Genomic DNA, 13,949 nt, shown 5'->3' with positions numbered 1-13,949 from the left:
TTGTCTTCATTTATTTTTTGTTCAGTTGCTATACTGTATATAGTAGATTTCCATCAGTGTTGTCTATTACTCAAATGTTCACTGCCACGAATCGAATATTATGAACACCTCAAGTGAGTGTGAAGATTCATGAGACTCTTTTCATGTTTTTTTTTTTTTTACGGTGTCATACTCGATGTGGTCACTTGGTGGCGCCCGACTCCCGTCTCTTTTGGGCGAAGAAGAGTCTCTGGCAGTGGGAGGGGAAAAAAAAGAAAAAAAAGAAAAAAGCTCTTTGCACAGGCCAATGTCTCCCCACAACTGTTTACCGTGACGTCAGTTTGCACAAGTAGCGGTGGGCCGAAACTGCGCGTCTGTGTCACCGTCAACCAGATGGGGAATAGATGAGCTCCACTCCCTCAAACTTCCTCGGGTGGACGCCGCGGTTAAAAGTGGACTAAAAACAACAACAACAACAACAACAAAACAACTAAAAGAGCTCGACGATGAACACCTGCGCCTTTTTGTTGATTCTCAGCGTGCATATCTACGCCGATGGAATCGAGGGGCCAACAGGTAAGAGCCGATGTTCGTCCGAGTGTCCTGGATGTCGTTGCGAACTTTGTGCATCCACTTTGGGGCAAAAGAGACGCGAGTTCGGCCGGCATTGCCACCCCCACCCACCGCCAACTTTGCGCCCCTTGCGCTCCGCAAGCCGAGCGCCTCGGAGCCCTCCGGACTGTCAAAAAAAAAAAAAAAAAAAAAAAAAATGGCTCTCAACTTCATAAAAGTGAAAAATGAAGTTCTCGTGAAGACTTAATTTGCCATTTCCCGAAACAACGCATCATGCTTCTGCCGCATCATCACCGCTCAGTTTACAAGGTGTTGCCTACACGAGATCGAAAAGTTTCAAATTCACTTTATCCCGTAAGGTCTGGTGAACGATTGTGTGACACCGTGTGCCGTTTAAAAGACTAAAAGCCGGAACAGTTATTGCTGCTGTTGCTTTATTAGGGGAGGCTACTGTTGATGCCATTCATCATCATGCCAATGAGTTTTCCCTTTCAAGTCTCATGTTGTGCTTTTCTTTTGTTTTGAGCTCAGAATCCAAACCAGGCATTTGATGAAATATTGCCCTGTGATCATGTCTGTATCTGAGATACAGTATTACTTCAAAGGAAAAAACACATTTGCAACACCACTTATTTGACAGTGCTGGATTATTCTTATTTTTTTTTTAACCTTTTACTGAACTCTATCAAATTATGCATGTTAGCTATAAATTAAATATACATTCAATTTTATATAAATCTGTGTTTATGCAATGGTACAGACAACCACGCATACATTGTGCCAACCTCTTATCCTGCAGTGTTCTTCTACCTGTGTTGCTGCTGTACTGCGTATGCTATGTTTGTGGAGTCAAATTCAAGTTTGAATTATTATATAAGTTTACGTATTTACATAATTCACCGGTCCCGTGTGGTCCTGGACTGATCAAGCTCGGGTTTGCCAAACTTCGGGATGGGGACCCCAAATGGGTCACGGGTCATTTTTGTTTTTGGGTCGCCGATTGTCTGAGGAAAATGCTGTAAGCTCAGGTCACCATATGTTGGTTTTCAAAAAAGGGGACGCTTGAGGGTGGTGGGGGGTGTATGTGTGTGTTGTTGTTTAATGTGTGTGTGTTGGTGAGGGGTGATATGGTTTCTTGTTTTTCTCGAGTGCATGACACTTAACTTGGATTGTATGTAACTTAACGGGTTATTTTGCAAAATTGACTTTTTAATTGTGATAAGCAGTTGGGTTTTTGAAGTGCGTCCCCGCCAATCAAGTGTTCTACCAAAGAACCAGAAAAATCATTTTTGGCGCAATCTTGTCAATTAACCATTGGTGGCTTCATGCAAGCACCACCCATTTGCAGTCTGGACACAAAGTAGTGAACAAATAGTCTAGAGGGAATCTGTGAGTGTCCGCAAGTCTCCAATAGTTACAACATCACAAAAAGTTGCTAGATGGGTCAGAAAAGTCACCAATTAGTTGGCAAGACTGATTAGCCGCTCGCTTCGTTTCACTTCCGTCGTCATGGTATCGAGCTGTACTCGGCATTGAAGAACCGCCCTTATGACAAAATGAAACTCCTCAACTCACTTCAATATATGTCCTTGACAGCAATATGCCACCAGGTGGCGCCACAGTAACACTTATCGCATTGCGCTGAGCCCCCCCCTCCCCCAAAAAAATCTAATGGGTGAGTTTTTCAACAAATAAGGGAAGTTAGGTCCAAAATTAAAAAAAATGGAGAATGTTGAACACACAGGGGTTCGCTGTAATAAAAAAAAAAATTTTTTTTTTCTTTTTAGTAAGACATGTCGCAACTGTTTTGTGGAAAAGAATGGTGCAGTTTATCTCATTTAAAGGCTACAGTGCCAAAACAACAATCTTAATTTGCATAACATGCATCGGAAGTTTTCATTAGCTTGTCAAGAATCCAAACAAGAACTATTATTAAAATAACCCCCCCAAAAAAACATTTCGAGAGATTAAAGTAACACTGTAATAATTGACACAAGACTGTCCAATGATTGCATGAGCACTGGCCAATCACAGTTAGTCCATTCATGAAGGCGGGACTTATCTATGAAGGCATCCCCGGCGCATAATACTAAATATATTTGTTGTTTATCTTGTTCTGTTTCTTGTTTTAAATTCATGCCCTCAATGTTTTTCATCAGTAGTTCGTGCACAGTGCGTGTCTGTGTCCATCCATCCTGCCATGCTAATACATTATATGATATTTTGGTAGGCATGCGTTGAAAACCCTAATAATGAGGAATGGGCTCCGTTATACTGTATGGAAGGAATCAAAACACACTAAAAGCAGACTGAACAGCGAAGCTTCACCAAAACTGTACATGACCCGATTGCTGTGGTTTTGTTTGTTCACTGGCGTGTTGCAGTCTTGCCGTGTGCACTTTTACCACCCCATTAGCTGCAGCCTACACGGCCTATCTTAAACCACCCACCGCCCTCCCACATCCCCACTTTCCGATTCCCCTCATACTTCTCCCCTTCTCTTCCATATGCTACACGGGGGGAGAAATCCAGGAATGTGAATGCAACCTTGACTCCCTCAAGCCACTGGGCGTCTCATTTGATTAACAATGTTTTGCATGAAGACCACACCTTCACCTTGGATGCTGACTAACCGTTGAGCCTCGGCACTCCGTTGGGGATTGTTTTCCTTCCCCCCCCCGCTCGATCAAATACGTGTTTTCCATAACTTGTGCTTGCTGCACTCCGTCGCACCTGTCAGTGCGGTGGAAGATGAATTATCAGCAGCCTTTGAAATATTAAGTCTGCCTGCTATACTCGACTGATTAAAGTCACGTTGATAAGAGGAAAAAGATCTATGAAAAAAAAATAAAACTGTCGAACTCAAAGGAAGTCCATTGTGTTTTTAAAAGATATTTAAGTCCAATCTGTGTTTTGCTCCTCCATTTTCTCCACGGGGAGTAGAATACATGTTTGCTCACCATCTGTCCAATAGTGTCACTAAGTGTTAAAATGATCCCATTTCTCACTCCACACTTTAATCGAACCCTCTATAAAGTTTACCCCAATCCGTTCTGGGACGCTGGTCCACCACTGAGTTCTTCATATTTCAAATCTAATTTTCTTATTGGAAATACAAATTGTCTGTAGCATTTTAGCACTCCAAACTCTCACGAAAGTGTCAAGACAAGTCAACCACCGTATAATGCAATATGCTATAAAATAAGATGAAACAAAATCCCCTTTGATGACGCCAGATGGACGCGGGATACAGCGAAGTGGGGACGGAGGATTGCAATTCACAGATTGCTCTTTTCTAACTCAAAAGTGTTTGAAGAAAAGGTTTGAATGTGCCAAAAGTGAACTTAAAAAAAATATCTCAAAGTGAATTTATCATTTTAGGAACGTCATAACGTTATCCACTATTATTGCTGGCATTAAGTCAATAAAATGCACCAAAAAATGTGATGGTTTTGTGAACTTTTCATGCTAGTCAATTAGCCTCAATACTTTCTCTTAAATAGTATTTATTCACTTTAGCATCTGCTTCGTGAAATGAATTTGTGTATGCAATCGATTGTATTGCTAATATTGTACTGAACAGCCAGACCTCGTCGCTTGTTGCAATATGTTCGAACCGTCCCTGTTTCTCTGGTGATCATCACTCTGGGACGTGACTGGTGATTTAACTGGTGCAACGTTTGAGGCATATTTTTCCGGGCAGTTTCCTCATCTGTGGTCCAAGATACAGCTGTTTTTTAAAAAAATATTATTATTTTTGAATTTAATTTTGCTTTTTTCAGAAAATAAGAGAGAGTTGAAAAGAGATGCCCGGTTTCTCTCATGAAACGGTGATGTCCAACTATTCAGCTTTAAACAACATAAACGCAGCAGCAGTGGGGGTCTACGTAGGACCCCCTGCACGAATGGATCATTAGTGGATGGGCTTTAACAGGTGATCCATGCTGCAAGTAGACAGACGCAAGACACTAACCAGATTAATGGGGATGTAGTGCAGCCTCTACTTTAGAGCACCAATTTACAGTAAGTACAAAATAAATTTGTGCATTGTTGCATTATTCATCACAGCATGGCAGCAATTTGTACCTTTTACACTCAGGTTCTGAGGAGTCCATTATGTGTCCACTATAATGGGCATATAATTGACCGAGAGTGGGTGGCTTTATTAGCATTTTAGTGGGGGGGGGGAATGGCCCTAATTCGTTTAAAACATAAAAAAAAAAGTTAAAAAGTTGCAATGAATCCACAAAGTGGAAGTTTTCCCTGCAGGAACCAGGCCACCATCTGTGAATAGGAGGGTGAGGGGCGGTGGGGACCTGGCCTCGATCAGACCGTCTCCTCCTGAAAAAAGGTTGGTTGGGTTCCATCTTTGTGGGCAGTAATTCAAAGAGCAGATGGAAAACTTTGCAACAAGGAGGGTGGGATGCTGAAGGGGGAATGGACAGAGAGAGAGAGGGAGTGAGAGGAGGGCTTGGACTAACACGGAAAGATTGTTTTGTTTATGAGCGAGGCCACTGACAGACTTACGGTGGCGTGTGCGCCCTCAGCATTAATACGTGTGATTTAACAGACCACTGATGAGAGGTCCCGTTGTCTCGGGAGCCTTTCTCTTTTGCCTCTATGTCGGATATATTGTGCGTGTGGACAAGAGACTGCCTATGACTTTAAGAAATTGTGGATGCCAAATTCCATGAGATGTGCACCTCATCACTGCGGTCTTCATGACGTCTCCAGATTGCCTTAACACTTTTCTGACGCTCACACTGCTAGAAATTCGAATTAAGACGCCACTTTGTACCAGTAAACCAATGTCAATGTCTTTTGTTTTTTGAATATGAGTTTGTTGGTGTGTCGCCATCTCCAGGAGCCATGATGGATGGCCACTACAAGAAGTTGAAAAGTCGATCAATGTTCCTTTTTGAGTTCCCGTTTATGTCATAAAAATGTCCACGTTTGACAATAGGGTATTAACATTATACATCAATATTTTGTATGTTTTGCTTGTTCTTTTCGTTAATTTTGTACAACCGTGATGCAACTATGATTGGCCAATGTTATTGTGCTTCACTTCAATTGTTCAGTATTACAGCACCGCCGGTTGTTCTGGAATGCACTTTTACAGGCAGCGAACATGTCCTCATGTTGAGGCTTTTTCTAAACATAAAAATATACCTGAGTGTGTGGACAGAGCAAGAAAACAAGTCGAAGAGAAACAGCTGGTTGCTGCCTTTGAGGCCCGATCACGTTGACCATGTATCTTTGCTCCCGTTCTACCCGGCCTGCTGCTCCTATGACGATATTTAATGACCTCTGCCGCAGGTCCACCAGGAGCTTTCGAAAGAACCACTCAGAAGTAAAGTGCATTGACAGGAGATGATTATATCCCGTCGACATGTCTTTGAGGCACTGATTAAATGCTGGGAGAAGTCTGCTGGAATGACAGTTGTGACACAAAATGCTTAATGTTCTTCTTTACAGAAAAGTTAACTATGAAAGTGTCGCCAAAGTGGAAATTATCATGGCAACAGCTCACTGATGCGTCACAGATGATTCAATGCCTTACACAATTAGAGGAGGTGACTGGACTACTCTTCCCTCTTCCATTTTCCACTTCGTCTGGTCTTTTTGTCTAGATTCTTTTAATCGGCTTTGCTCAATACCACATGTAGTACAATGTCAATTTGAAAGATGCCCTTGAAACTATATGAAAGGAATGATAGAATAAATTGATTAACATATTGCATTTAAATGTGCCCGATGGTGCTTTTGTGTGTTGATCATTGTCCTCATGAATTAAAGATTGTTTGCCTGCGAATGCAAGCATCCAAGCTGTAAAGTCTAAATGCTCCAGGTTACGGATCCCCGACACCGCCGCGGCCGCCGCTATGCGCCCCTCAGGGTGACGCCTTCCGACACCCTGGAGGAGATGCCAACGCTGACAGGTTGACACTCGTTGGCCTTGCTTTACTAGTCTCCTCCTCTCTACCGCAGCAGATGTAGCAGCGCTTCAGCTTCCTTGGCCAAGCTTATAAATGTGATATTGATCTTTTGGACAAGTCAATTTTACCTGCATTTGGTCAAAATACAATTCTGCCTTTTGGAGGTTGAGTTTGGCTCAAAAGGCCGAATTAGGCTATGCACACATCCGGCTGCCACTTGCGTGGCATACCTGTGTATGTAGCACACAAAAATACAACGGACCCCTGCTGGGTCCGTTCCTGACTGATTTCCGTGAATAATGGACGCGTGACCTAAAAGTGATTATGATTGCATGTACAATAATTGAAACCGTAAATATACCACAACTATGCCCAAAACATTAATTGCATTTCAAATGCTTACGAAGGTATTATCATGGCTGTACTCCTAAAAATACTGTACATTAAACTGCTTACAGGCAAGAGCACGCAGATACACCATGTACAGTAAACGTACTTAGACGGCAACGATTATGTTGATGATGATGATGATGGCGAATTAGTGATGCGATGTACTGTATTGGTGCAGTCCAGCATAAAACAATGAACATTTGACTGCACATCAAAGCAGAGACGTTACGTCAATGGTGCCGATGCTCCCTGGCCTCTCCCGCTTGGCTCCCTGGCCTGTGTTGAGGAAAAATCTATTACTTCGTTGACTGCTGGTTCCGCTACAATGGTTTGCGCTTCAGTGATTCGGAGATTTTGAAAACGGGGGCTTTCGTTCAAATATAAACACCAGAAGATGCATCTTTGCTGAAACGGAGGATGCGCCTATGCTAAAAAAAACACAAGGTTGTTGTGTGTGCGCTGCACAAGATAACGAGCTTGGTAATGGCTCTCCAGTAAAATGTACATTTACTCTGACCAGTGGAGGCACGTTACTTCCATTGGAAGGCTGTAGCTCATCTGGAAAGATTTAGGATTTGGAATCAGAGGGACACAGTTCAAGTCATACTGTGAAAATGTCAACTAAGTTGTTGGAGGGATGCGAGTCCGCTTCTTAGCAATTGTCATTGTGCCCTTGAGCTATGTACCGACCCCACTCCCCCACCTCGAGGTGCAGCACTCTTTGCGTTCCCCTTTCACTGTGACATGCGTGGCTGCATGTGTGTGATTTGGTTCCACAGTATTTTGTGTTGAACCAAAATATATGTAGCAGACTGTAAACTGAAATTCCCCTTGAGGGATTATAATCAGAATTATAAATAAAAATGTAATTCTCAATCTCAATGTACATCAAATAGAGTATTAAAAATACACTTATGGACAAGCAGTTGGCATGTAGTACGGGAACTGTAAATGACAGATATCTTTTTTTTGCCACACTGTGAGTGGGCAATGTAATAAAAAAAATGTCATTTACAACTGGAGCAAAACTGTGAAACACAGTTGGCTCAGTGTTTATAGAAGAGTGAATATATGACACACTCGCTTGCTCACAGATGTGTAATTATCCAACAAAGAAATAAGCCCGACTGTTTCCCGTTTCATGTCCCTCAGGTGGCGAGTTCCAGACTGCCAAAAGTGGGTCTTGTGAGACCGATGCTTCAAGCGCATCTCCTTATCCGAACCCCGAGGAAAGAAAGCAGTTTATATTTAGCCGCCGTGTTCACTGTGCGCTTCTTCACCTTTCCCCAGAGTCGACACATTTACAACCACATTCCTCAGGCCGTCTGCCTGTAGTGACACGAGTATAACGAATGTCCAGGTCAAACGGGTCAGAGTTGAGGATGAGGGCCGGTATCGCAGTGTTAGGAACAGAGCAGTTGTTGGGCTATTCTTTGCACGTGATAGCTTCAGTGAAATCTGAGCTGCTAACTCTCCTGGTAAAGTCAAAACACTTTCTTCAGGACATGCTTTTCCATGGCGGCTTGATGGATGTAGCTTTTTTTCCCCCCCTTTTTGTCTTGGTGTCACAAAGCTCTCCAGGGGAAGTGGTATTTCTGGTTTGATGAGTCCCTTTGGGGAAAGAAATTTCCTCAGATGGACCCATCCATGAACCCAAACACTTATCACTCTGATGTATCTCAGCCTCATTAGACGGACACTTTCCCATAAACTTTATTAGGACAGCGGAAATTGAAACACATTAAAGTATAACAGAGCATGGCTAATGTCTAGCGTGGTGATTTAAAAGAGCGCCGCGTTTGAAGGCTTCACAGCGTGAAATCGTGCTGACTTCTTATAAAATGCCCTCTCTACCTTGCATTAATCATCCGAGCTCGCCGTTGAGTCGCCTGTATTTTGCGCGTTCTGCGCAGCAGTCGTGTCGCAACGCTGTCAGCTGGGATTACGGCTAGGTCGTGGCAGCTGTAGACGCACAGGTGCCAGCTGTTGGCAAATCTAACCATGCAGTCATTTTCAAACTTGTTGAACACAATTTTGATTTAAAGTCAATCTCATTAACAATGCGCTGTTTACAGACCATTTTACGGGGAGGGCAGCATTAACGAGACTGCTAATGAGTTCATCTCGAGTGCATGAAAGTTTTATTTTCACACAAGGAATGTGAAGGTTTCTCGCAGTTTCATCAGTTCAATGTTGTAGAAATTCACACTGTAGTCTGTTTAGGTTTTTTTTTAAAAACAATTTTTTATCCCGAGTCTACAGAGGAATTGTATACTATCCTCATTTCAATGTAAATAAAGCCTTTGAAATATAGAGTACAGGAATGATTTTCTCGCAAGCTTGTTTCTGAACCAAAGTTGAGTTGGAGTCAATTGGGGGGGGGGGGGAGAACATGTTCAGGAACTCTTTGGGCCTTTGCTTTGTTCTGACTCAGGTGTTAAAGTGAGGCAGAAGAAAAACAACACCTATTGATTTCTCAAACACAGCTTGTCACCATGCTGCTATTGTCTTCCTCCTCTTGAAGCTCCCCTTTCGATCCGACATGACCTCGCATCACAATCCTCCTCACTTTGACACGCCTTACTCAGTGGGGACTGTGGAGCTTCTTTTTTCACAACACCCTCAAGGATGTCACACTATAAAAACATTGTTAGACATTCCGGAAGCCAAGCTTGCTCCTCTTTTACTGTGTCCTTGTTTGCCATTAAAACCAATCATTAACAATGGATTTACTGGAATAATTCTGGATTGTTCATTATTTTTGACAAAGTATAATTGCATAATGGTCAAGCTGTGAAACTCAATATACGGCACGTCATATGTCATCAACACTCAGCTTTTAGTTCTGCAGGATGCTAATGAGGCGAGAGATCCTAATCACAAAAATGTGTCCTTTATCCTCACTTCACTGTGCTATTGTCGTGTTGGTTAGAAACGGGTACAATACAATTCCTCATAATGCGGGTACATGGCACTAATGTTAAGTACAGTCCGAAATCCAGAGAGGCAAGCTGCTTCTTACCGAGACTAAGTAGCGTTTCTCGCCAAGGCCTCTGCCCTAAAGCCTTCTCTGTTCCCTCTGTGGGGAGAATTGCTCAGTTATTTGAGAAATAGATTTTCAGACCTTTGTTTTCCCATGTCCTTCCAACATGACCCAGGCTGCCAGCCGAAGCGAAGCTACTGAACATTGTGGTACTTGAGGATTTTACAGGTGCATTCAGGTGGCGCGACTGGAAGCCCGCAACGGATGGAACAATCTTAAGAAAAGGCTTTCTTTCTGGTGATTCCTACCATTCTCATGTTTCATGTTGGCTGAGGAAAAAGAAATGTTTCAAAAGTGCTGACGCCATGATTGTAAGGTGATCTTCAGACTTCCAACATCTTCCCGAGGGTAGATTCTTGATAGTCTGTACTGTTTTGGTAATTTCATGTTAAGGGAAAACTTCGAGAATGGGCCGGAAAGGCTAATGTGAATGGAAACCCTTTCTGCCTCTGTGCCCTCTGTAGCCAAAGTTCTGTGAGCTTGGCCAAATGTATTACAATAGTACAAAGCCAGCAATATGCAAGAATGTTCCAGGGGGCCCATGGGGTGTTTGTTAGTTAAAAACAAAACAAAACAAAACCTCAATACCAGTTTATTATTGCTTGGTCATGGGTGTATGTGTGTGCTCCCACTTCTGCTTGCATGTGTATTTTCTATACGTGAAGGGACATTGGTTATTGTTACTACCTCATTATATATACTATAAATATTTATTGAACCCTTTTAGCCCGTTTTGAACTTTCATAAATGATAGCCAGGAGGATTAACAGCTACTGTTTGCCCAGTGCATCTGCATTGTGTGTGAAAGTGCAAATGAGCACTTTGTCCTGGCGAAAAATCCATTGCACCTCCAAGATGAGAAAGTATTTGCTTTAGCAGCAGTGTTTGCTGCGAGTCTGTAGCCAGGTGCTCTTCAGCGTGTGAGACCTCTGAGCAGGTTGACCCTTCTCACCCTTGCACGATGTCTATTCGGACAGCCAGCATAATTAGGAAGCAGCTTAGTTTGGGATTAAGGTTGGAAGTTGGCTGATCACAAGGGACAGGAGAAAAGGCATTAGGAGCATGGTGGATAAGATGGATATTACTCTACTTAGCAGTGGTATCATGTGACAATATCAGGAACTGACAGTAGGGCGCTGTTGACGCAGTGATCCCTCACCCAACACTAATAGGCTTTAATGCAGATAGCTTTGTTTACCCACAGTGTGTTACACGCCACCTTTCCGCCCCCCCCCACGCACCCACACGCAATATTCAAACTTGTAGCACAATTATAAAATAGTAATGTTTTTCTCCACACCCTGGGGTATTTTTGTGGTGTTCAGACAGCTTTGCCTTACTGCATCCACTTTGAAACAAAACAGGGAAGATGGTTCCCCTCTCTCATGAGTGCACACTTGCTGTTTTCAAAATGTTTCTGTAGAATGTAATTAATGTCCTCATTAACAGAGTGAACGAGCTGTGTGTGGCAGAACTGAAAGCCTAAATCCCCCACGGGCCCTTGGCTTTCTCGACTTTAGGAAGAGGGGTTACTGAAGTAGATAGCCTGTGGTTGGTTCAAATAAAGCCTGCTTCAGAAGTGAATTTCTGATGTTATAACATGTAGACCAGCAGCAACACAACATCCCGCAATCAGATGATCAATCAAATGAGTGCGGTCACGTCACTCCTGTATGCCAGCATTGTGCCATTTCCTTTTGTACAGGAGGAGGATTACGCCATACCCATATCCCGTGTCAGTGTTGTTTGTACAAAAGAACGACCCAGAAAAAAGGCGTAAAAATCCTTGCTTTAGCAGGCAGCGTAAAAGGGGCTTTCATTTTGACCATATTAAGAATAGGAGAAAGGAACGTTTTTCCCAAGTTTTAAGCGCTAATCCCTTCAGAAGGACCAGCCAACCCTGGCCCATCTGAGGTTACGAGGCCAGAACAAACAGCAGACAGGAATGTATTTGTCTGCATATCTTGGCTTTATTCACTCCTGTCTCCAAAAACAGGAAGAGGGGACGGAGCGAGGTGTTGAAGCCAGTGTCGAATTCAGTGTATCTGGTGGAGGAATCAGTGGTGGTTTGGACAGAGGCTACGGCAGGCCAGAACGCTTTTTTGGCAAATTAATTAACTAGGTTTTACCTCTGAAAGTGATGGTTTCTTGCTTCACTGGTTGTCTGTTGGCTTGGTAAGGCACATCTACTCCTGGGGGAAGGGGCTCATTGAATGCTGAGGTCAAGGAAGTGAAGCTTTATCCCAGTCCGGCGAATCCGTGTGGCGCCACAAGCTCCTGCCGAAGCATTTAAGATTGGCCTGTCTTTCTCCTCAGAGATGTGGAAGAAAGATATTTCTTTATTGGCAATAAATATCTGCTCCTGCACGAGTAGTTGATAGGTGCCGTGAAGAATTAATAATGGCAGGAGAGTGAGGTGAAAGGTGAGGCTGACAGGAGAGGATTTTGATTTTCATTTTCTCATTCTCATGCATAACCTCAAAAATAATGATTTGCAATGGCTTTACAGACTGTAAGTAATTCATTGCCTTGTAATTTGTGATGTATTTTTCTTTCTTTTTTTCCCTTTCATTTTGGCATACCTGTATATCTGTTTTTTTTTCTTTAGCTGAAAAGATGCAGGTGTTTAGCAAGCATCTCATAATTTTTCAAGTTTTTAAATTATTGTTTTCGAGCTTTATCACTGAGCCCAAGGCCGATTTATGATCAATGGAATCCTAACTTTTGAGCAGGACAGTGTGATTATAACATCAACAGTGTGCAGAGCCTTGATGATCAGATGACTGAAAACAGCTCAAGGTTGGATTCTGGGAGAACATGTTTTTGTAGCAACAAATGAAACATGCCAAAGGCTGGGCCCTATTTGGAGTTTGACATGGCTAAATGAATTTGCACGCAAAAAAAAAAAAAAAAAAAAGATTTCCGTTTTTTTCTTTCCGAACAATTAGTAACACTCTCAACCTTGAATTTAGCATTGCACTTGAGCAGTTTGTCATTTCTGGGCAATTAACTAGACGAGCAGTCGATTCTCTGCGAACAGACTCAATGGAATAAACAGTTGTTTGTTTTTTTAAAAAAAGTGTTTAAACCACCATCTGTTTGATGGAAATTTTTTTACTGTGACGCAGCTGGATGGAGCTGAATCACAGACGCTGACATCTGCTGTCTTCCCTTTCTTGAGCAGCACAGATGCTCATGCATGTGTGGATTGTTTAATGATACTGGTCAACCTCGAATATAAAAATTGTTTAATACCATAAGCAATATTTCTTTTCTCTACTGTCCAGATTTTAAAATTAGACACTGTAAAAACAACCAAACTATATTTGTACTGTATTTTCATTTTCCTGTGACAACCTGTGTCGAAATAAAATTGTTTCTTTAAGGTCATAAAACATGTTTTCATTCGTTGTTAGGGTATGTAATATTAAATCATCTTAAAAAGTTAAAATCATCAAAGTGAACTCACACTTTGGACTCGTGTTAATGCTGTGCTAGATATAAACAGTACCAGTCGATGTGCAGAAAAACCTCTTTGTAATTTCTCCTTGTTTCTTCTTTTGAAACAGGGTTTCAATTTCTCTTCATTGCTCCGTTGTTGCCTTTCTGTTTTGACTATGTTCGCTCGTCCTCTCAGCCTCAGGGCGTCTCTACGATGTAGAGCATCTTCTGCGTGTTTTATTTTTTGGGGGGGGGGGGGTTCTGTCTTGGAAGGCATGCAACAGAAGCACCGGCTCAGAGCGGACCTGTCTTGGAGTATGCGCGTCTCACTGTCTCCCCAGGCACTCATTAAGCTAGTGTGTGGAAGTGTGTATTTCAGCTGTGCGTGGGGAAAATGGGTGAGTGGGTGTGGGTTTGCGGTTCATACTTGCATGTGGAGGTTAAAAGGCTCCCTGATGGAGTCGTCATTTCCCAGCCAAGGGCGACCCGAGAAGGTAACTTCATTAGCCTGGTCCCGCTGTACAGATTAACTTGATTATCCTAACCTAGTCTAGATGGTGACAGTTGGTGCAAATGTTACACCT

General features: G+C 42.6%; 1 protein-coding gene across 2 annotated transcripts in view; it reads left to right on the top strand.

Annotated features, from left to right (window-relative positions):
- The first annotated feature begins 334 nt into the window (after positions 1–334).
- Positions 335–13,949, top strand: part of ptprub (protein tyrosine phosphatase receptor type Ub) — a 184,343-nt gene continuing 170,728 nt past the window's right edge. For both annotated transcript variants that reach the window (XM_061675010.1, XM_061675011.1), the window contains exon 1: positions 335–555. In XM_061675010.1, the coding sequence (XP_061530994.1) occupies positions 486–555 (70 nt within the window). In that variant the 5' untranslated portion in view covers positions 335–485. The remainder of the gene's footprint in view (positions 556–13,949) is intronic.

The sequence above is a fragment of the Phycodurus eques genome, chromosome 4 (genome assembly GCF_024500275.1).
Source record: "Phycodurus eques isolate BA_2022a chromosome 4, UOR_Pequ_1.1, whole genome shotgun sequence".
NCBI lineage: Eukaryota > Metazoa > Chordata > Actinopteri > Syngnathiformes > Syngnathidae > Phycodurus > Phycodurus eques.
The sequence above is the reverse complement of the archived record's forward strand: the minus strand, read 5'-3'. Positions and strand labels throughout refer to the sequence as shown.